The following is a 25,283-nucleotide window of genomic DNA, read 5'->3' on the forward strand; positions in this document are numbered from 1 at the left end:
ATAATACTTTGATTACTTCTGTATTGTAACATTATTACACATTATATATGTAAACATTCATTCATTTCTTTTCGGCTTAGTCCCTTTAATAATCTGGGGTCAACCACAGTGGAATGAACCAAAGACTCATCCAGCATTTGTTCTACGCAGCGGATGCCCTTCCAGCTGCAATCCACTGCTGGGAAACATCCATACACACTTTCACACACATACACTATGGTCAATTTTAGCATACCCTATTCACTAATACTGCATGTCTTTGAACTTGTTGGGGAAACCAGAGCACCCGGAGGAAACCCACGCTAACACAGGGAGAACATGCAAACTCCACAAGGAAATGCCAACTGACCCAGCTGAGGCTCGAACAGGCGCCCTTCTTGCTGCGAGGTGACATCGCTACCCACTGCGCCACTGCCTCGCCTGTGTAAACATAACTTTATTTAACAATTACACATGTTTACATTTCAATGTGTTTTTATCGCCACCACAAATACTGCGGCACTTTATCTGCTAAATGCGCCTACAGCTTTTGACCACTGGGTGATGCTTTTGCCATACACTTCGTGAGCTAATAGGACGTATATATCTGTATATATATCTGTATATTTCTGTCAGTTTGCATCCCATCCCCTTGAAGAAAAAAAACTATTATAAACTAAACTAAAAATTATTTCTCCAGACCCAGAGATTGGCTGAATGGATTCAAAAAGGGTGGTAAAAAAAGTATATTTCTAGCAGTTTAAAAAATAATATTAGACACTCTATAGCTCTACTTTCTTTTTTCCACTCTCAAAAATGTACATCGGTTATTGAAAGATAACATTTTATGGTTTTTGTTCTGCATATCTTTTCTGAATCTGTAAAAGTGCCTATGCCGTAATGGGCAGTTTCTTTTCGCTCTGGACATTTTATGACAGGGTCATGGGCATTGATCCTTTTCAGTCCAAATTATTTTATGGTCAGTTTGTCTTCTTTATTGTAGGACATCAATCACGCTTGAACGGCGGTGGAGCTCCTCTGGTAAATTCACTTTGTACCGCTGACATACAGTATGTTCCTGCTCACTAAGTAGAAAACATCCACTTCGACTTATATTTCTGTTGATTGAAGATATTTTATAAAGTAGTTGTAAATTTGAGAATAATGGTTGTTCTCTATGTACTAGCTCTGCAAGAATGGACTTTTGACTTGGACTGAAAGTTTGTCTTGTTGGCTCAGCAAACTCGCTGCAGAGAACTTGAGCTTTCCAAAGTTGAGCTTCTGAGCTGTCAAATGTCCACTTCAGCACTTTCTCCGAGACTTAAACACTGCATCACCCCTGAACCAATAAAAAACCATCAGACTTTTTGGCAAAAATCTTACCATTACCCTGGAAGTTGGAACAAGAAAGTATAGATTTTGTGTAGATCTTCTTGGGTTCTATCATCCTGAAGAAGAACACACTCCTGATGTACTTGAAGTGACAATCTCTTAGAAGTCTTTGTATTCAATCTTATCGCAGTCTCTTTATTCTTTTCTGTCTGCTTTCTTTTTTCATGGCTTATTTCTAGTTTGATCAATGCCAACATCCTAATGTTTATTTTTTCTTCTTTTTTGGTGAAAAAGCCTTCTTTGACATACAAATCACCTGGAGATCTGATGCAAAATAATGATTTTTAAAAAAAAAATTTTTTTTTTACAAATACCGATATAATGACTTGTCATGGACTCTCCAGGAGGTCAAGATTTGATTTGTTTCTAAATTAAATATTTGATGGTTTCTATGATAAAACAGCTTTTAATACAAAAGCCGACAGTTCATATCTGATACTTTTTAATCTTTATGCTAAATTTCCCATTTCAGTCCCAATTCAATTAGGGTGTCAACTAAGATTCACCATAAAATGTTTTTAAAGAATTTGGTACCACTTTAAAATAAAGGTCCAATAATTGGCATTAATGTTCATTGTTTGTTCAAGTTAGTAAATACACTCACCGGCCACTTTATTAGGTACACCTTACTTAGTATCGGGTTGGAGAACCTTTTGCCTTCAGAACTGCCTTAATCCTTTGTGGCATAGAATCAACTAGGTACTGGAAATATTCTTCTTGAGATTTTTGTCTATATTTACTTGATAGCATCATGCAGTTGCTTCAGATTTGTACATCCATGATGTACATCAATGATGCGAATCTCCCGTTGCACTATATCCCAAAGGTGCTCTAATGGATTGAGTAGTGGTGGCTGTGTAGGCCATGTTCAAGAAACCAGTCTGAGGTGATTCAAGCTTTATGACATGGCGCATTATCCTACTGGAAGCGTTATACTGTGGGCATAAAGGTTTAGACATGGTCAGCAACAGTACTCAGGTAGACTGATTCTCAATTGGTACTAATGGGCCCAAAGTGTGCCAAGAAAATATCCCCCACACCATTACAACACCAACACCAGCCTGAACCATTGATGCAAGGCAGGATGGATCCACACTTTCATTTTGTTGATGCCAAATTCGGACCTTACAATCTAAATGTTGCAGCAGAAATCGAGACTCATCTGACCAGGCAACATTTTTCCTATCTTCTGTTGTCTAATTTTGGTGAGCATGTATAAATTGCAGCCTCAGTTTCCTGTTCTTAGCTGACAGGATTGGCACCCGGCGTGGTCTTCTGCTGCTGTAGCCCGTCTGCCTCAAGGTTCAATGTGTTGTGCGTTCAGAGATGGTCTTCTGTATACCTCTATTTGTGTTACTGTTGGCTTTCTATCAGCTGGAACCAGCCTGGCCATTCTCCTTTGACCTCCTCTGAACTGCCACTCTCTGGATAGTTTCTCTTTTTCAGACCGTTATGCGTGAAAATCCCAGTAGATCAGCGGTTGCTGAAATACTCAGACTAGCTCGTCTGACACCAACAACCATGCCATGTTCAAAGTCACTTACCTTTACAATTATATTTTCCCCCCATTCTGATGCTTAGTTTGAACTGCAGCACCTAACCATTTCTACATGCCCAAGTGCACTGAGTTGCCACCAAGTTATTGGCTGATTAAAAAAATTTGCGTTAAGAGCAGTTAGAAAGGTGTCCTCAAAAAAGTGGCCAGTTACTTTACCTTACATTTATAACAGTATTTATTCATCTTTGTTAAAGTTAGTTAGTTAAAATAAAATGGGAAAAACAAATGGAAATAAATTAACAATAATCAATAAAAAGCTATGGAAATTTTAAAAAATTTTAATAAATAATGGGAAAAACTATGGAAATAAACTATAGAATAAAGGAATATACTGTATATAAATAAATAAGGAAGGAATAAACTAAGACAAACCAATAGACCATTTCAATGTGATGTCATCATTGGCCCATGAACATTTTCTGCTTGTTGTCAAACTATTGCTTAACTGTAAAAAGAAAAAAAAAAATCAATCATAACTCAATGTTAAAACAGCTATCATTACATTATTTATCAATATGTGGACCTTTTAGGACTTTAGGAAACTATGGAAATAAAAAATGTAAAACAGTAAATACATAAGGACTGTTATTATTATTTACATCCCTCAAAATGGTGTTGCTATTCTATGTGTAATAAAAATATATAATTCCTTCATAACATTGATATATTAATTAAAATATATGTATAATTTATATATCCATTAAATGTATTAAAATATATAACCATTAAAATACAAATAGTATAATTCTTAGATTTATCTCCATTTCTGTAACGTTTTTTCATCTTCACTGTCATTATTTGCCATTGACCTGATGCCTTTCTCTGTTCTCATGTCATAGGTTTGGGAAATATCCTCTGGGGAGATGCTGCTGTCTGTCCTCTTCGATGTTGGCATCATGTCAGTGACTTTTGACCCCTGCGAGTATTTTCTGTTCTGTGGAGGCAGCGACGGCAACATTTTTCAAGTCTCTCTCTGCAGCACGGTAAGCACTTTGAACGCTGGCATTTCCTGATCGATGACATTTATTCTGAAAGCAGCTCCAATGAGAGCTTTGTAATAGAGTTTTTGTCACCATTTTGAAGTTGTTTATGAGACATTTAATTGGCCCGTAGTACATCGACAAGCAGCCGTGGTCGTGGTCTCATAAGCAATAATGCACCTGTCTTATCTTCACCACATTAGACAGGGAAGATAACAGTTATTTTAACTGGGCTCCTGCTTGGCAGCGATTAGATATAAATAGTGTAGAGTCATTTGCAGTCGCGTCTTCCTTTGACCAGCAGTGTACTTGAGTAAAAGAAAAGAAATGTTTTAAATAATGTAATGTTTTTAATGAAGATTCTTTTGTTCACCAAGCTTGCGTTTGTTTGATCCAAAGTACAGTTAAAACTGAATTTAGAAATTATTTTCACTTTTTAGAGCACTGTTTTCTTGCGGTGTCAAAATTAATAGTTTTTTTGATGCACCGTGATGCAGACATAGAAAATTCTTTACCGGTTCATTAGTAGATCCTCAACGGTTATTACTTACTGAACTTATTTATCTCATATGCGATATGTCACGGTAGAATACTATTCGAACCAGGCGAGGGTGAGTAATTAAAATGCTCCAACTACTTAAAAAGCAGACAAAAATAAAAAAAAAAACTGAAAAATCACATGTACATAAGTATTCACAGCCTTTGCTTAATACTTTGTTGAGGCATCTTTAGCAGCAATTGCAGCCTAAAGTCTTATTGAATATGATGCCTCAAGCTTGGCACACCTGTCTTTGGGGATTTTTGCCCATTTCTCTTTGCAGTACCTCGCAAGGTCTATCAGGTTGGATGAGAAGCAACGGTGTACCATTTTCGAATCTCTTCAAAGATGTTCAATAGAATTTAGGTCTGGGCTCTGGCTGGGCCACTCAATGACATTCACTGAGTTGTTGTGAAGCCACTTCATTGATATTTTGGCGGTGTGCTTTGGGTCATGATTCTGCTGGAAGATGAACTGTCGCCTCAGTCTGAGGTCATGAGCACTCTGAAGCACGTTTTTATTCAGGATGTCTTTGTACAGTGCTGCATTCATCTTTTCCTCTACCCTGACTATTCTTCTAGCTCCTGCTGCTGAAAAACATCCCCACAACTTGACACTGCCACCACCATGCTTCACTGTAGGGATGGTATTAGCTTGGTGATGAGCGGTGCCTGGATTTCTTCAAACGTAACGCCTGGCATTCACTCCAAAGAGTTCAATTTTAGTCTCATCAGACCAGAGAGTTTTGTTTCTTATGGTCTGAGAGTCCTTCAGATGCCCTCTGTCTGGCCACTACTGGCCTGATTTGTGGATTGCTGCACAGATGATTGTCCTTCTGTAAGGTTCTCCTTTCTCCACAGTAAAACACTGGAGCTCAGACAGAGTAACCATCAGATTATTGATCACCTGCCTGACTAAGGCTCTTCTCTCCCGATCACTCAGCTTAAATGGCTGGCCAGCTCAAGGAAGAGTCCTGGTGGTTTCAAACATCTTCCACTTACAGATGATGGAGGCCACTGTGCTCATTTGAACTTTCAGAGCAGCAGACATTTTTCTATAACCTTCCCCAGCCTTGTGCCTTAAGACAATCCCGTCTCACAGGTCTAGACAGTTCCTTGGTTTTCATGTTTGGTTTGCGCTTTGTCATGCACTATCAACCCTGGGGCCTTTATATATTGGTGTTTGTCTTTTTAAATCTATTCCAATCTATTTTATGTAACATAAGAAAAAAATGTGGAAAACGGAAGTGCTATGAATACTTTCCAGATGAACTGTATAAATACAGCTGTAGTCAGAATTAGATTTTTTTCTTTTTTAAATATTTACCAAATTATGTTTTACAGAGCAAGGACATTTTCACAGTATGTCTGATAATAATTTTTCTTCTGGGGAAAGTCTTATTTGATTTATTTCGGCTTGAAAAGCAGTTTTACATTTTTTAAACACCATTTTAAGATCAAAATGATTAGCCCCTTCAAGCTATTTTTTTCCGATAATTCTAATTACCCTAACCTGCGTAGTTAACCTAATTAACCTAGTTAAGCCTTTACATGTCACTTTAAGCTAGTCTTGATGTCTTGAAAAATATCTAGTCAAATATTATTTACTGTCACCATAGCAAAGATAAAATAAATCAGTTATTAGAAATGAGTCATTAAAACTATTATGTTTAGAAATGTGTTGTAAAAAAAAAAAAAAAAAATATATATATATATATATATATATATATATATATATATATATATATATATATATATATATATATATATATGTGTTTGTTTTTGCCTTAATTTAATAGTAATAGTAAGGGCTACCAGGGATTAAAAATTTGTGAGCCCTGATTTACAGTGTTTTAACTTAGAACACAGTTATTTTAAATAATAAATATACTTATATATAAATTAATGCAGGCTTCTTGAGCAGAGCAGAGTTCTTTAAAAAGCATATACTTAATTTACCTACATACTATTTGTCTATAAAACTGTCTAAAAATATATACAGCTGATCTTTGTGGTCCTCTGATTCCATCCTTCATATCCATGTTTTCAGCACTAAAAGAAGAAGTGTGTGATTTCTGTATGTGTTATTCCTTTTATTTTTTTGGTGAGCTGTCCATTTCAGCGCAGGTCAGGGCATCTTAGAGAAAAGCACTTGATGCGGGAAGGCAGAAAGGGATGTGAAACGAATGCGCTTTCTCTCATTCCTACCTCACTTCACCTTTACACCACAGGACTCATCCGAAAGGGAATTTCAGATGAAACGTATGCCGGTGTCATAGCCGTTGTCAGTTTCACTTAAAGCCCATGTACTTTCTGCTGGATCATTGCAAGTAGGTTATTCCCCGGCAGGTGCTTTTGGCTTTGAGAAGACACCAGGACCTGGGTGAGCTCAATGAATAGAAATGCCAGATTACCAAGAACATAGGTTTTTGGAATTATGTTTTTTGTAATTGTTTTTCAATGAATACTGTCATAATTTATCGATCATATTGTTGCAAACCTGAAAGGCTATCTTCAGTTTGAACCTAAATGAGCAGAAAATAAATTTAGCAGAATTACTGTTTATTGTAATTGGGGGCTATAAAGGCATGAGTTACCTTGGCATAGATGAATAATAAGAGTTCACTACATGGAAATAACATATCTTGAGCCTCAAACACTGTTATTTCCTTGTTCTTATGTAAATGTAGTAAGTGTAAAATCCCAGTGTATAACAGGCCTATTGAACCACAGACTTTGACGATCCACATTAATATGCATGCCCCAGGCAGCGTTTGATTGACCGCAACATTTCCTAATGAGATGGCAATGATTTTTGTTTTTCTTGTTTTTAAGTTTATCTAAGCTTGTATTATATTTACTATGTGTTATGCTGTGTTCACACCAGATGTGGAACATGCAAATAAATTGCGCTTTTCAAGTGTAAATGGATGCGTGAACATTTTAAGTTTACTCGCTTCATTCGCACGTCAAATTTGCTTAATTCGCGAGTCAAACTCACTTCACAATAGAAGCGGTTTCATGTCATAGACAGGGCTTCTGTCAGCCCGATGACTCTAGCTTCATTGCTAAATGGCTAACACAGATTTTATTGAGAGAATAGCTGTGTTTATGTGCTTTGGAAAGGCTGATAAGGCTGACAATCAGTGTTGATTTGTTTGGCGCCATGTCTGAGTTCACTAGGTCCATTCAGAGGTGCACCCAGCTCTGAGAGTTTACTCCAGAAACTTTACCTGGATGATGGAATATTTCAGTGGTGCTTCCGGCTGAGTTGAGCCCAGTTTGATGAACTGTTGTCCGGTGTAGGCAAGAGAGTTTTCCTTTGGGACATCAACAACAGGCGCTACGTCATATAATTACGCCCCTAGAAGAGAAAGCTCCTGATTGATCAATGCGGCGAGAATGTCTGGTGAAATTTTGATATTTCAACTGGAGGAATTTGTGCTATACGAACGTTAAGCATGTCAAGCATTGATAATCAGTGGATTTTGCTTGTTAATCCCATCATTCACACGAATACCGCCACAGGATGTCTTTTTGCGTTTTTCATTGATTTAACATGTAAATCACTTGCGCTTGACTAGGGCTGGACAATAATTCGATATCAATACATATCATGGTAGATTTTTTTTCAATAACGGTGATAAAACACAACGAAGTTTTAAACCCATTTCTGGTATTTCAATATAAATTTGCATATACAGTTGAAGTCAGAATTATAATTATTCCTTCAGAGGTAAAGGTATTATTATTTCTATTATTTCTGATATTATTATTTTTTTCTCTTTTGTAAATATTTACCAAATTATGTTTAACAGAGCAAGGTAATTTTCACAATATATCTGATAATATTTTTTCTTCTGGAGAAAGTCTTATTTGTTTTATTACAGCTAGACTAAAAGCAGTTTTTAATTTTTTAAAAAACATTTTAAGGTCAAAATTATTAGCTATACATTTTTTTTGATAGTCTTCAGAACAAACCATTCTAAACACCTGCCTAACCTGCCTAGATACCCCAATTAACGTAGTTAAGCCTTTAAATGTCACTAAGCTGTATAAAAGTGTCTTGGAAAATGTCTTGTAAAATATTATTTTCTGTCATCATGGCAAAGATAAAATAAATCAGTTAATAGAAATGAGTTATTAAAACTATTATGCTTAGAAATGTGTTGAAAAAATCTTCTCTCCAATAAACATAAAATGGGAAAAAAATGAACGGAATAATTCTGACTATAACTGTATATATACAGGGCTTGAAATTGCGATAATTTTGGTCGCATAAGCGTCTGAAATTTAATCTATGCGACCTCATAAAATATTTGGGAGCATTTGTGCGACTGCAAATAATGGGTGTAGTGTGACTGGTTTAGATTTAAAAAAAAAAAAAAAAACCTACTGAATCGCTCTTCCCTGCCACTATATTGGTTAATATTACCTGTCAATCACTCAAGGCTTTCCTCTGTCAGATGACAGGGAGCTTTTGTGACCACGGAAAATGCAAATGGCTGAAGAGAGAAAAGTACACAGGTTTGCAAATCCCACCTAAAGTTACAAATAATAGAGCAGAAAAGAGTAATCATGACATGTGGTGAATTGTCCGCCAGCTGAGATCTTTTCGGAGAAGGTGCCCAAATCTCGATGCGTTGCATTCACTGCGTGTTCAGCGAAAATGTCCACTAAATGTAAAATCTAATACTGTACACATCATCGCCAAAGAAGCCTACACCGAAGCTGCGGCTCATAACAAAGAGCAGTATTGCGCCGGTGGTCATCGCGAGAATCTGCCTGCTTGTAAATTGGTGCGACTGACTCGCCTGCTTTATTCCACAAAGACAGAAAAATGAAGATCAGCTCATAACAAGACTGAGCATTTAAAATGAAGCAAAACCAAAACTTTTAAAGAGTGATAGAACCGAGACTTTTCTTTTTTTTGAATTTCTACATTGAATTTAATGATTTATTATAGTCTTTTGTTTGTTTTGTAGCATAAATATTAATTTAACTGACATGCGTATAAAAACAATAGTGTTAAATATTTTTTACTGCAATGCTTAATTTTTTTTTTGATGCAAACCAACAATTTATTTTTCATAAAGTAACAGACATTTAATTGCAGATATCTTGCATTCAAGCACATTCAAATCAGCATCATAATGAGAAATGTTATTCATTGTGACTATTATTGTCAAAGAATTATAAGAGCCTGGATGTTATTAAAGACTTTGCAAATTCAGTTTGCAGACATTTGTGGGTACAGACATTCATTGTGTACAGTCTTGACATTTTTTCCTGGCTTTTTAATATTGTCCAAATCAATATCGGAATAATATTGCATCGACCGAAGTTAAAGGTGCAGTAGGTGATTGTCTTCAGAAGCATTTTTTGTTATGCGGGTTGAAAGTTTCTTCACAGTCTAATAGTAATGATTAAAGTAAATGATCTAAATGTATTTATATGTATTTTTATAATTTGGGTAAGGCATAAAACTAAAAAATGTTCATCCAATTAAATAGAGTCGGACCAACTTCTCTCATAATTCCGATAAGTAGCCCAATCTGTCTGTCAGCAAATGCAGATTTGAACAACTGCGCAGCCGTTTGTATGCAGCTCCGCCAACCGCCACGCGTTCACGAGAGAGAGCACGTGTGCGATCGGTTAAAACCTGCTGAATCAAAACTTTTACAAAACCTGAATCAATATTGGAGTTACCTTTGCACGCTGAAGAAAGGAAGACACAATGGCTGAAGGATTTTTCTTAGACAGGTAATGTTCTGTTTTAAAACTGTTTTAGCTTCATGCAAAGCTGATGTAACGTTAGATGTTGTTGTCACAAATGGGTTATATCTTCACAGAAGTGTTGTTCAGCCATTAAAATCTTCAGATGAAAGATTGATAAAACTATTTTCAGTTTCATAAGGGACCTTTTACAGCATTGATAATGTAGATTTTAATTCGTTTAACAACAAAAAACAAGTAAATACCGCTATTCCGCCTAGTCTCTCCCTATATTGTTAACCATGCAACTCTAAATATTTACTCTGAAATAGCATTTCAGTTTGGCTCGCATGCCGCCGGAGAAGCACTAGTCGCTTTTAAAACATGAGAGAGGGTTCTTTTGCTGTGCTCGTATTTAAGGAGGCATGGCTCTAGAAGACAGGGGAGGGAGATTTATGCTAAGCTGTTAGCATTGTGGAAGATCACCTACAGCACCTTTAAGAAATATATTGTGATATAAATTTTTGCCATATCGTCCAGCCCTACACTTGACACTTCATCCCTTTCTGGTATAAATGCAGCAAATAGGTTACCTTTGCGGATCTCCGTCATTTACCCGAACTACAAAATCCCATCATGCCCTGCAGTCACACACTGGGTTCAATAGATCGTTTTCACAATGACGTCACTTCACTTTCCGCTATTGGCAATGCAGTGTATATTTAGTTTACCTCTGAAGGAATGGGAGTTCTCTGGAATGTTTTGTTCAAATGTTTTACTTTTAATACTGAGCTGCTTTCTGTGTTTGAACATTTAAGTTATTAAAAATAGGAAAAAGCTTTTGTTTTTAAAGGAACGTTTGTAACCTGTTCACTTATTTATTCAGTATTTTTCCTCAATATTTGGTGTATTTTTTACTTTGATATGCTATATATATACTTCTCATATTACCTGGTATGTCTATAAATGCAATGATGAAAAAATTGTAATGATGTTTCATCATTTATTATTTATTGATCCATTAATGTTTTGTTCAGTTTCTCCATTTGAATGGATTAAGTGTCCTGCCACCACCTACTGGGTTTTCTTTAATATGATATTATTACTAACTTTTATTTAATAATGATGCAAAAAATTCATAATCTAGAAATTTTAAATTAAAGCAGTCTTCTTGGTGTTATTTTTGCAACTGTACACTATTATAATGATTTTGTTTGATTATAAAGTGCCATAAAGCATTGTTGATTTATTTTATTTCTCATTTTCTTGTCGGAATGAAGCGGAATGAACCACCAACTTATTTAGCATGTTTTTACGCAGCGGATGCCCTTCCAGCCGCAACCCATCTCTGGGATACATCCACACACACACAGACACGAATACACTATGGGCAATTTAGCCTTCCCAATTCACCTGTACCGCATGTCTATGGAATGTGGGGGAAACCGGAGCACCCGGAGGAAACCCACGCGAACACAGGGAGAACATGCAAACAGAAACGCCAACTGAGCCGAGGTTCGAACCAGCGACCTTCTTGCTGTGAGGCGACAGCACTACCTACTGCGCCATTGCGTTGCCTTTTTTTTTTTATTTAATTTGAGTATTAGACAGACATAAATGTTTCATGTTCATGAATAAAATACCTATATAGAAAAAGAATGTCAGAGAACTGAGCAGTAGAATGTGAATAATATGAATGTCTTTGTGAATCAGCTGTCCAGTGTAAACAATCACAGTAAAACACTCACATTTTTATTTAATACTTGTTCTTCAGGACACACAAAAAAATTAATTAAATTTTACATAAAAAAAAAAAGTTTAGCACCTGTGTAAACATCTGAAATCTCCATTTGACAAATAAAGTGCATGCCAACATCATCTGCAGTTAGGACAGCAACACAGATCAATAGACTGTTTAAAGTCCCATTTTCAATCTAGACGTTCTATACATTAAATTTACAAATATGACTTTAAATGCATCTCTTTCAGCCCTTTTTGTTATGTATACTTATATTTAACCTATATTTATTCCACAACTAACTCAGGAGCAAACTAGTTTGCTTTGGTGGCATAAAGATATCTCACTCATTACATCTAGCTAAAATAAAGCTATCCATCATTGTCGGGACACAGGTATCACAAGAAGGTGGTGTAATACTGGTTGATGAAATCGCCAGAATGTGCATGAATTTTGAAAATGCTCAAAAATATATGCGCATAACTGAGTCGGATAAACCTTTAATTCGATAAGAAAAATGAAACACCTTTACCAAGCAAATTGCAGTATGCACATTAAACAAGTTTTTTTTTTTTTTGAAAAGGTGAGATCATGTGATAATAAAAACATTTGCGAATGGATAAACCAGCAGGCTGAGCACATTGTTAAAGATCTGAAATGTTGTTTTGTTCATTCTAAAACACCTTACCATTTCAGTAGTATTGTTATTATATTATTAATGACCTCCAGAATCAAGAGCAACTGTGCTCCGTGTCTCACGCCTTCAAACGCGTTCACTGTGAAAGTGTGTGGCTACTGTAGTTATTATTATGGATTACAGATAGCGATATTTAGTTATAATATGAATTAATAATGTTTTATTTAGCGTTTTTTTTTTTTTAAAGAATGACTGTAAAACATCAATGCCCTTATGAATATTATATTATTAATAATATATTAAATATATATTAAAACATAGGCTGGTTTGTCATAAAAATTCCTAATAATAATAAAATCTACTAATTTGTGCATCTCCTTACTTCCATGTGCAGCTATGCTGCCGTTGTGTATTCTAGAAAATTTTCCAGCCCCTTCTTTTCGAGTGTGGTTCTGAAAAATCTTCATTTCAAGGGCTATCTGTCCGTTCCCTTTAGGCCCAACAGCTTCAAGCCAAAGAGAATTGGGAGACAACTACCCCTTCACGTGAATGCACAAAATGAGGGGTAGGGGTAAGAGGAAGGGCTAAGAGTAGAATTGGAGTTGGGCCAAAATGACAGCTAAAATGACTGTACATGGCATTTAACAGATGTAAGCTTGTGCAATGTAATATAATATAATGGCCTATGTACATCAATCAATATTTAAAACTTCTCTAATATTGGCTAACCGTTACTGTATATTAAACAATATCAATATATAGTGCATCTTTGCATTTTGGCTAGTGAATATTAATAGTTCAAAGGAATATTGAATTGTTTCAAGGAACCAGCACTTGGCAGCATGATCCCGTCAGTATTAATAATAAGATTTAACTTGCAGTGCTCGCCATATGATAATTTAAGTTTTCCTGAGCTCATCTTGAAAAACCACAAATCTTGTGGGAGACGCTTTGAGGCAGACTGTTTTTATGAATAAACATGTGACATCTTAAGGCAGTATTTTAGGAAAGATTATGTCTTGCTGTTATTGTTTTTTGCCTATGTATATGTTTTAAACTAAGATGTGTGTGCGAGAGATTGAGATTAAGTATCTTTAAATTGAGGTGAAACAAAGTGCGAATGACTCCCAATCCGTTGACATGCATTCATCATCATTCTTAAACATTAATCAGGGCATTAATGAGCTGGTAATGACATGCTTTTTCAGCCTCTTGGTTTTTCATTCTGCTTCTCGTGTCTGAAATCTCAGCCAGCCTTATTAATCTACAGGGTTTCCTGATTTATTTATTTTCTCATCGCTCTAAAACCTTTCAAGAGGTTCAAAGGCTATTCATTGATGGACTCCAATCTCGTTGACTTCTAAGGGTGATTTTTACACAGTTGTTAATAATTTCAATACTGTGCTAAAGTTGATTTCACTGTAAAATTAAATGCTGGGATATAAAAAGTGTTAGGAGGCTTGATATGTTCCAAAATGTTGCCTTTAGTCTTCTGCAGCCTGATTGGTTTAGATGTTTTTCCTTTGAACTAAAATACAGTTGCTTGTCAGTAAATTTGTGGATAGCAAAAATAAATTATCTAATAAGAAAGCAGGTGATGCTGTGCAGTGATGAAAACTCATGTCAACTATCATTATTTCTAATGCTTTTGTGACCTCATACTGTACTGCTGACCTTTTCTTCTCAGTCCAGCAGTTTCATTGACGTCTTCACCCGGCTACAAGGGTTGAAAGTGCTCTCTCAGCTCTGTTTCCTTCCCCTTGTTATTCAGACTGTCTTGTCAGTGATGAACGAGGGTTGAATTTGTCATATTTAGATAGGAAAAAGGTTTTCTGACAGGAAAGCTTAGAACGCCTTGCCTACTTCAAGACAAAAGACTGAAAATGAAACTAAAGAGACATGCAGAGAAAAATATTGTGAGAGAAACTGCAATTTATTTATTTTCTTGTAGAACCCTGTCAAGGTTTTCTGCCTTAAAGACATCTGTTTAGCTTAAAGCTCTGGAAAGCACTGCTGCTTATGCATGCTTAATTGCAGCGGTTTAAAGTGCCCCTATTATGCTTCTCAATTATTAGCTTTTGTTTACTGTGTAATGTCATTGTTTGTGAATGTAAAAGGTTTGGAGAGTATTATAGATCAAAGTGCACAGGAAAAAAAGATGAATTATTATTAGCAATTAAAATCAAGGAACCGATTCTGAACCATCAAACTTTTTTAATTGAACTTAAATCACATTTTTTAGCCCAGCTGTTGTTTTTGTCCATATTTGCCCAGCCTTTTATTTTTTGAGTGCAGTTTTTACATTGTTCAGATTTGCAAACAAGGCAATAAAGTCAGTTTTGGACATTTTTTTAAGATCCAGCAAAAAAAAACAAAAAAACGTTATTCATAATTTATGATATTAAAAGCTACTTTGTCATAACCCAACATTCATTCAAATATTTACAAGCCAAATAAATGTACTTATATTGTTTTAATCCAATGACCAGATTGCTCATATTTGACTCTTTTTGGACACTTTTAGACAACTTACAGTAATTTTAATCTTTGAGTGTGTGTACATGCGTGCATGTGTGTGATTACATCAGTTGGCCAGTTTGAAATGCTAACTCGCCTCAGGCAGTATTGATCGATGAATAATTTAGGGCCTATGATTAACATTACATGAAGGTATGTTCGCATGGGCTTTTACAGCGTAACTTACACAGAGGCGTACTTAAGCATGAATAAAGAAGTAGACAAAAAAGTTCCTAATGTTGTTTAAAAGTTTGGGGTCTGTTCTTTTGTGTGACCAAACTTTGAAAGACATGGTTTTGCAAAATAATAAAATAAGCAACACAGCTGTGGAGCTTTGAAAAATGGAAAATTCAGCTCTTTCATGACAAGAACACAAAATCCGAGTGCTTGACAAAGTAATCGCGATTAATCACATCCAAAATAAAAGTTTATGAAGTTTAAATAAATACACACATGCATGCATATATTTGCGAAAATGTTTATTTATATATATATATATATATATATATATATATATATATATATGTGATACAAATTCTACGCACAAGCAATATCATACGAGAAGCAGCGCGATTTGGCTGTATATCAGCACTAATGGGAGGCGTGCGTCCTATGTATATGTGTATCACTTATACATTGAATACACATACACTACCTGACAAAAGTCTTGTCAACTTCTAGTTGATCATTTGGAAAAAGGTAGAATTTTCTGATGAATCATCTGTTAAACTGCATCCCAATCGTCACAAATTCTGCAGAAGACTCATTGGAACTTGCAGGACCTTAGATTTTCACACAAATCAGTCAAGTTTGGTGAAGGAAAAATCATGGTTTGAGGTTACATTCAATATGGGGGCATGCCAGAGATCTGCAGAGTGGATGGCAACATCAACAGCCTGAGATATCAAGACATTTATGCTGCCCATTACAAAACCACAGGAGAGGGCAAATTCTTTAGCAGGATAGCAATCCTCCTCATACTTCAGCCTCCATATCAAAGTTCCTGAAAGCTTAGAAGGTTTAAAGTGCTCCAGCGTTGGCCAGCCCAGTCACCACATATGAACACTATTGAGCATGTCTAGGGTAAGATGGAGGAGACATTGAAGATGAATCCAAAGAATATTGATGAACTAGGAGTCCTGCAAGAATGCTTTCTTTGCCATTCCAGATGACTTTATTAATAAGTTATTTGAGTCATTACAGAGATGGATTGTAGAATATGGATGCAGTCATCCAAGCTCATATAAGTCATATTAAAGCTTTTTCCACTTCACAATGACTTTATTTTCTATACTGTACATTTTTTTTTGTTAAGTGACAAGACTTTTTTTCTAAGCAAAGTCATACCAAATGATCAAGGTGTGATCATATATTATTTTGGTAAAATAAGCGTAATCTAGAGGCCTTTGCCTTTCATATAAGCCATTTCTGATACCAAATGATCAACTAGAAGTCAAATAAATATTTGTTGTTCGTAAAACCTGACAAGACTTTTGTCAGGTTGTGTATATTATGTCAAAGAAAACCTTTATTGTGTTTAAGTGCAATTAATCTTTGCCCAGCACTACAAAATATATAAAATATTTTGAATGTATTCAAATAGTGAACCGTTATTTAAAACTAATACTGTTTTGCAGCATTACAGTATGTTTCATCAAGCAAGTTACACCCCCCCAAATCATACATTTTTTACTTGCACTGGTTTTGGATATGTTTTGGTTTAATATTTTAGTGCTAGCATGTTTGAATGACTTTGCAGATTCAAAAAAAAGTATCTTCAAATATTTTATCCCCAGTTTAACCACAATTTTAACCTTTAATCTTAAATCAAAAGCTGCTTTTCTAAAACTACGTTAGATATTCTGGAGGGAACTCGTAACTTGAAATTGCCATTTCTCTTCTAGGTTTCAGAACTATGAACTGAACAACTTTATTATTTGAATGATAACAAGGTCTCACAAAACTATTTCTTCAATCTAATCACATGGATTTTTATTTCTGGACCAGATGTGTCTGTCCGTATTAATGTGCAGATTTGAATATGAAAGACATACGTTTCCTCTCAGAATAGCCAGAGATCTCCTCCTGGCTTCAACTCTTCCTGTCATGTATTATTGATGCTCCGTATTGCCAGCCCTTTAAAGAGGTGATGTAATGATTTGAGTCAGCAGCGGTCCAGTCCAGGCCACCATGCTTCTCCTCCAGCCTCTTCCTTAATTAATGCCATTAAGTCAATCGATCAGACCGTTTAGGAGACAGTCGGGGCAAAATCCCCTGCTACCTAATGGAGGCTGTAGGACGGAGCATGAATGTATGTGTGTTTGTGTGTACCTAGACCTTGTTGGAACAAATACTGGTCCAGTGTTTTATTTCACAGCAGCCCTAGTTGGCATAAAACCATGCGAAAGAATAAAAAATATCATATGCATTTATTTTTATTGTCTATTTTATCAAAAATCCTCACACAAAATGGCATACATTCTGATTAAGGCCTCATTTACACTAATATGTTTTAGTTTTAAAATGCATAAGTTTTGCTATAAGTTTTATACCTTCCATTCACACTATCCCGGAGTGGTCGAGCCCCAAAAAGTGAGCGTTTTGAAAACACAAAAGAGGCCGTTTTCATTAGGGATGCTCCAACCCATCGGCCAAAGACCAGTATTGGCAGATTAGCACATTTCACAACTCGATCGGTACTCATCATGAACCGCAAGTGTTTTTTTTTTACAAGTTTACCAGTGGAGGAAGATGCATCCTAGTTATGTGCCTAGGTTATGCATCAGCAGCGCTACAAAACATGAGCAATGTTTCCAAATTATATTATTAGTAATTTTTCTTAACATTTTTAAAATCTGCTTCTGACCATTACAAGTATGCAACATCCTTAATTTATTATCTTTGGTAAGACAAGGTCTCATACTTAAAGCGTACTTGTACTTATGCTATGGCAAATTTATATAAAGCTTGAAGAATCAGAATCGGTACTCGTTATCAGCCGATCACCATGACTAGGAATAGGTACTCCATATTGGCTGCAAAAATCCTGTTTGGAGCATCTTTAGTTTTTGTTTTAAATCGCTGCCACTCCAGTAAGAGTGGATGGGGAAAATGAGAACATCTACAAACTTAGGCATGTCTGCTGACGTTTGGTACCTCATTGGCTTGATTGGGGCTTTTTCTCAGTATCAAGTACACAAAGTTCAGTCTTGAATCCTTTCCTTGTAAGTTAGGACCAGACAAGTAAACTGCTATATGCATCTTGTCATAGTGGTTGGCTCCTACTGAGTTGTTTTTTGGATGCCCACAAAATACTCTATATCAGGGGTCTCAAATTGTTGGCCTGTAGGCTATTTACCCCCCCTCCCCCTTTTTTCCCCCTTGGCCTGCAACTGATGTCAAAAATATGACAAGATTTGGCTCAACTAACCATATATTTTTAAATCCCCCTCACCTACTGGACATTTAAAGTCCCGTACTATATATTCAAGTTATTTTCGGTTTCTTTCAGTGTGCGGTCGAGAGTTACTCACATGCAGATTATTTCTGGGGCTAATTAAACATTGAAATATGTGTCCTTAAGTGCTTTATTTTTGCTAAAGCTCTATTTTTGTAAATATTCAGGGGTCATTTGATTATATTCAGTTTTATACTGCCTGTACATACTAGGGTTAGGTCAGTAGACAATGCCATCATCCATTGGCAAAGGCCGATAGACATTACGATGCTGAGCCTACTCATAAAAAAAAAAAAACACAGCCCTGTTTATACTAACACGTCTGCCATTTTATAATGAAAACGATCCACGTCCACACTGGCATTTCATCTAGCATTTCTGAAAAGCCTTCCTTCCACGCTATACCGCTGAAAACGCTCATCACTTGACCACAAACGCATACACTCTGTCATGCCCTGCAGCGTATGCGTGCATCTGAGCTCCAGCAGTCTTAAGCACAAAACCCCAGAGAGCAGTGCACGTCGGACAGTTTATCAAGGAAATACCGCTGGATCGTGTCTCACTATAATTGTTAAACCTGATACTTAATTAATCTTGTCTCTATCTAATGACTCTTCAGTCTTTTGAATCTATCAGGTAACTTGTCACAGCATCAGTACATTGCTTCAATCTTTCACTTTCACGCTTGTACTTTAAAACCTCAGATCCTGTTGGTTGTGCACTTTTTTGGCAACCAAGTTTGTCGACGCCATTATAAAGACACCGCTCATTCTGTGTATTCCTGCAAGAGTCCCATGGACAAAATGATTGATAGGTGGAAATTTGTGTGTGAGTTATCTTTATTTTTTATGATTTGGTTATGGGCAAATGGCCCGTGAGCCGGTAGTTTGTGACCCCTGATTTCCTGAAAATCTCAGTAGGAGCTAAGTGATATGACATGATGCATTAAGCCGTTTACTTGTCTAGTGCTTTGTTACAAACATAAGCAGCAGCAAATTTCACAATATACAAATTTAAACTAACAAAAGATTCAGGCCCCTCTATGTTAGTGCTATTCAATTGGTGGCCCGCAATTTGTTCCAGCTCTCCATATAGTATGACCAAGACATCAAAAATACATTTAGTTCAGTCAAAAGCAGATGCTATAGTTATAAACTGATGTGCGTCTGTTCAATACAGCACAAGCTGCAGTTGAAGGTGAGTGAGTCACCTGACATTGAGCGCCGCGAGCAGCAGAAAATATTTGGATACTTAATCGAATTGGCTTCTCAACGCCACGTTTCTGTTGCATAGAACGAAACTGCTGCAACTAAACAAAGTTATGCCACCTGTGCACTGTGTACCAAGGCTTATACACATGGACACTTGATTAACTGTAGCAGTGGGCCATTCACATATTGCATCTTTTCCGTGCGCAAGTTCGTTCATTTCCAATGTTAGAATATATGCCAATTTGTGTGCTCAAGCGGAGTGATACACTCGCGCCTTCCAGACACATCGAGTAGAAAACATCTGCTGTAGCAGTGAGAGTTGTGCATGGCTTTCAGTGCAATGTAAACAAAAGATATGTTAGACAAATTATTACAAATTAATAAAATAATTATGTATGTATTATCGCAGATGATAACAACAGTTTATTTAAATACTTATCTAATATGAAGCTAAAATTTACCTAAGTTGTGATAACCATGAAATCATTATCCTTCAGGCTACAGTATGTATAAACGTACAACCAAAATCTATATTTGTTGCATAATTGCAATACATAATTGTTATGCAGTTCAAAGCATAACATATGAATGTGTCTGAATGTAGAAGCCTACATGAGCAATGCACTGCTTTTATTGTGATTTTAAATACAACATTTGAATGTTTGTAAAATAATCCACATTGTACAATGCAGTGATGTTGTTTCAAAATACAATATATTAACATTTCAATGTAGAGAAATACAACATGGGTGTCTTCAGGAGCAAAAGGAGCAGCATGTAGGCTCTTTTATGCTGCCGTGTCATCACTTGTATAACAAGTCATATCTCTCCGGCTTCTCATATGGGATGCTTTTCATGAACTGGCCCCCATGACAAACTAATCGAATAGCCCTGCCTTACATGTTATGTTGGTGATGTAATTATGATTATTTTGCTATTATTTGATTCAAATGGTCTCATTAATAGATTTATCCAATATGCATATTAAAATTTGTATAAAAAATGTGCATTAGTAAAATTTTACTGCTGGCTAAATGTAACTTGTTAAAGTAAATGTGAATATATACATACTTTTCCTCTCTTTGTTGTAGTTTTACAAAAAAGAATGATATTGAGAAGAACAATTGCTAGTAGTCAAGTCAACAAAGGTACCCAAACTGCTGTCTCACGCTATCTGTTAAACTTTTTGTTAAGCAAAAATTGATTGGGACGATATTATAAATATTATTATTAGTATTAGCATTAGTATTAGTATTATGGGGTAAGGCAGTGACGCAGTAGGTAGTGCTGTAGCCTCACAGCTAGAAGGTCCATGGGTCGGTGGTTCGAACCTCGGCTCAGTTGGCGTTTCTGTGTGGAGTTCTGTGTGCATGTTCTCCCTGCTATATCTGGGTTTACTCCGGGTGCTCCGGTTTCCCCCACAGTCCAAAGACATGCAGGACAGGTGAATTGGGTAAGCTAAATTGTCCGTAGTTTATGAGTGTGTGTGTAAATGTGTGTGTGGATGTTTCCTAGAGATGGTTTGCGGCTGAAAGGGCGTCCGGTGCGTAAAAACCTGCTGGATAAGTTGGTGATTCATTCCGCTGTGGTCACCCCGGATTAATAAAGGGACTAAGCCGACAAGAAAATGAATGAAAGAATGTATTATTATTATTATTATTATTATTATTATTATTATTATTATTATTATTATGCCTATTATTAAATTGTAGTATTTTCATAGCAATTTAAATTACCCCTTCAATATTTACAACAAAAAACAATGATAATTTGTGAAAGAATGTCTGAGTGCATCAATTACAGGTTTCCACTTTTTTCTTGTGCTTGAATGTTAAAATGGCCCTCCTATGAATTGTCAGTCACTGATATGCCACCCCGCCAATCTGAGTTTGAGACCCCTGCTCTAACTGCACACATGCACAAGATTAAATAGTATATAATATACATAGAGGGAAGTCAGAGCCTTGTTAGCATATAGATTTTTCTTCTCTGAGTTGTTATAAATGTTTCTTCTTTGCTTCTTGTCTCCTTTTTCCTTTCATCCCTACAGAGTTTAAGCCGAGATAAAACCTTCCAGTCGGACAGTGAAGGCAATCAGGTGTTCAAAGGACACAGGTGAGCTTTTCTATGCTTTGGTGTGACCCATGTGTCTGTCCTCGGTCGTTACGTTAGGAAAAGTCTTGCATTTTTTTTCTGCTAGAGCCAAAGTTTAGTCAGTGAAGGGAAGAAAGGTGAAAGTTTCCAGCTTTTACTTTGGAGCGGTCTCATTTTGGATTAAATTCTCTTCCCTCGATCCTCTGTGCCCAAGCTCTGCCTGAAAGATGGTGCAGGCAGGAGGTGTAATCACAGCCTCCGTTTGCTGTGGGGTTTGCAGGTTACACACAGTGAGAATTGAAGAATTCAGAGCTGCTGGTGGCAGACAGGGGTGTCATTTGGCTTTTGTATCATTAAGAAACTATGATTATTTTTTGGAAAATCAACTTTTTTTTTATCTGGCTCGGACTTTATGTATAAAAACCACATTAAAGTCCACATAGTTTCATATTTTATTCCTTGTCTTATTTTTTTAAAAGTAAAATTTAAAGGGTTAGTTCACCCAAAAATTGTATTTATTTGTAATTACTTTACCTTATGTTATTTTAACTGCCTGAGACCTTAGTTTGTTTTTGGATTAAGATATTTTCAGAATTAGAATATTATCAAGCTACGAGAATACTTTTGTGAACATAAAACAAAATGTATTTTATCCAGGATATACACTGAAACTGAGGAAAAGAAACAATTGAATAAAGGCTCGTCTTTGTTATGTGCACACAGTATTTTTGTATTGCTTAATATTAAAATTGAACCACTGAAACCTTATGGTCAGCTTTGAGGATGTTTTTTTGGTACTTTAATGGACTTTGAATGGGTTTGTTGTCTATGGAGGATGAGGGAGCTCTCTGATTTCATGTCAAATATCTTAATTTGTATTATGAAGATGAACGAGGTCTCAGGGGTTTAGAATGGCAACACTATGAGTAATTGTTCACAGATTTTGTGTTCATGTCGTAATATATATTGCAAAATAACAAGATATACAAGATATTACATAAGAGTATAGACAAGATAAGAATAACAAGATATTGCAATTTTAGATTTTTCCAATGTTATGTAGCCCCAATACATTTGCATATATTATATAATTTAGGCAGATTGTTAGTTTTCAAAGCAGATTAAGGCCCAACCTCAGTTCTACCCTTTTGCCCCTCCCCTTACCCCTGCGCCTCATTTTGTGAGTTCGAGTGAAAGGGTCGGGATGTCCCAATTCTCCATAGCTTGAAGGCGAAGGGCTAAGTATGGAGCTAATATGCCAAAACAATCTGAATTTGAATTGTGTTCATTTGAATTATTGACAATTGTCTATAAATCTGAATTTTTAAATCCCATTAAAAATTATTTGAATTTGAATTTCTTAATATGAATTTGAATTTCCTAACTTGAATATTGAACATCTGAAATGTAAGACATTGCATTTTTATAGACGCATTTTCACACTTTTTTTGTGTTCTGCAGATATCCAGTTTGTAAAATTACAGTTTCAAATTTTCAAGATGAAGAAATTTAAAACATCAACATCAATCAGAACATATTCTAAAATTTAAAACCAAAAATTCAGATCGAGAAAACGCAGTATAAACCAGGCTTTATCATTATGCTTTAAAAAAAACTGTTAAAATAAAACTAAAACTGCTAAATTTATAATAATAATAATAATAACTCCTGTATAGTAGTCCCACAACAAACTGACACTCGATAACATAATATATGACTTCAGTGATTTCGTGGGAACAAATACCAAAAATAATGCAACTGGAATAACTACAGCAGTCATGATTGTCAATCTCAAATGAAGCAAGAGATTGTGATGACATATGATGACGTGTGCAGGTGCTGTAGTGGTTTCCCTTTTCCTAGGGAATCTCTTCCCCTTCACACTCTGTTTCAAGGGCAAATGGGAAGGGGTACAAAAGTAGAATTGGTATTGGGCCCAAACCTTTACAAATTCCCATCTAAACTCTTGTCTTTAATGGTCTCTCTTTCTTCTGGACAGAAATCTGGTAACATGTCTGTCTGTGTCCATGGACGGCACCGTCCTTCTTTCCGGCTCCAATGATGAGACCGTCCGCATGTGGGATGTTCAGAGCAAGCAGTGCATATGGACCATCAACCACAGAGGTAAGCATCAAACTCTCTCCATCTTTCTGACTGCTTGATTCCCTCACAGCCTACATTCAATCACCCTCCAAGCATCCTAGCATCCTTCAGTGCTCAGCCAGGCTTGCTGAATTTCCCTTGCTCCTTGGCAGTCTGCTTGTAGCCCAATCCAAATCGACGTACCATTAGACACCTGCGTCTTTTTTCAGTTTAGGTGTCCAATCTCTCGCGCTCGGGCCGTGACTGCATGGCAGTAGCGCAGGAATGATGAGATTCTGCAGTGATTGTGACACGGCATGCTCGGCTTTGGTTCTGATCTGTGAATATGTTCTGTCAGCGCTGCTCGAGTTTGACAGTAGTTCACCCTCCACGGAACACAAAACAACCTCATTTTCCTGTTTGTGTTCTCTGGGTTAGATTTCTATCTCTCTTTTTTTCCGTCAATTATGAAACGATGCGGAAGAATCCTAGGACACTCGTGTAATCAATTGAAACCCATTTAAAATCAACACAAAGGCACTGTTTGACCCTCTTTAACTTTTCTTGTTCCTGTTGTTTGTTTGTTTGTTTATTTATTTATTTATTTTCTGTCTCTCTTGCTTTCTTTCGCTCTCTCTCTTATTCTCTCTCATTCTCTCTCTCTCTCTCTCTCTCTCTCTCTCTGTGTTTGTGTATTTGTATGTGTATGTGTGGAATTCATCAGTGCATATTGTTTCTTCTGAATGTTTCTTCTAAACTTGTGAATGGAGCAACAACTTGGCTTTTTAGCTGATTTTCAGTTTACGCTAAATTGGTATTGAGGCTTTGCTTAATAGATACTTGATGTAATAAAAGGGATAGTTTATCTAAAAGTGAAAATTAGTTAATCATTTGTTCTCGTAATAACATCACTCGCACAGCCTCCTCAACCTTGTGTGTTACTCCACCCTCATAGAATGACAGCAGATCAATAAACTCAAGGTTTGACAAATATTGCAGCAGTTGGACAACATAAGACATTTTTGGGGCTTTTTAAGTGAGAATGTAGTTGTTTAGATTGCAGCTTTGCAGTTTATTTAGAAGGACAGTGCTTATTTTAAATATTTATTATTTCAGAGATACAGCACGTCAGCATCCATCCGCCTGTCATACTGAACACGGCACAGTTGAGGTTGTCCATTCAAAAGATGGTGACAGAGACAGCAAAAAAAAAACTCCTCTAATTTCAAACTACAGCTGATCAAATCATTATAAAAAAGGGTCCCGTTTCAGAAAGTAGGTATAGTAGAGTATTTAACATTAAAATCTGAGAAACTCTGGGTTTTCCGTTTCAAAATGGCAGGTTTGTCAAACTGGAGAAAGCAGGGTAAGTCAAGCCTGTTTCTG

General features: G+C 36.2%; 1 protein-coding gene and 1 long non-coding RNA gene across 3 annotated transcripts in view; one reads left to right on the forward strand and one right to left on the reverse strand.

Moving 5' to 3' along the window:
- LOC147834759 (uncharacterized) overlaps positions 1 to 25,283 on the reverse strand; it is a 436,363-nt gene that overhangs the window by 195,838 nt on the left and 215,242 nt on the right. The window lies entirely within an intron of this gene.
- The window catches only part of wdr18 (WD repeat domain 18), a 156,020-nt gene that overhangs the window by 56,016 nt on the left and 74,721 nt on the right, over positions 1 to 25,283 (forward strand). Inside the window, exons 5-7 of one of the 2 annotated variants that reach the window (XR_015501907.1) lie at positions 3,769 to 3,912; positions 21,772 to 21,836; positions 23,815 to 25,239. Coding sequence is in view for 1 of the 2 variants with exons in the window: in NM_001005206.1 (NP_001005206.1) it covers positions 3,769 to 3,912; positions 21,772 to 21,836; positions 23,815 to 23,939 (334 nt within the window). In the remaining variant the exon portion in view is untranslated. 2 annotated transcript variants of the gene reach the window in all.

Source organism: Danio rerio, chromosome 11 (genome assembly GCF_052040795.2).
Source record: "Danio rerio strain M-AB ecotype USA chromosome 11, GRCz13ab, whole genome shotgun sequence".
Classification (NCBI taxonomy): Eukaryota; Metazoa; Chordata; class Actinopteri; order Cypriniformes; family Danionidae; genus Danio; species Danio rerio.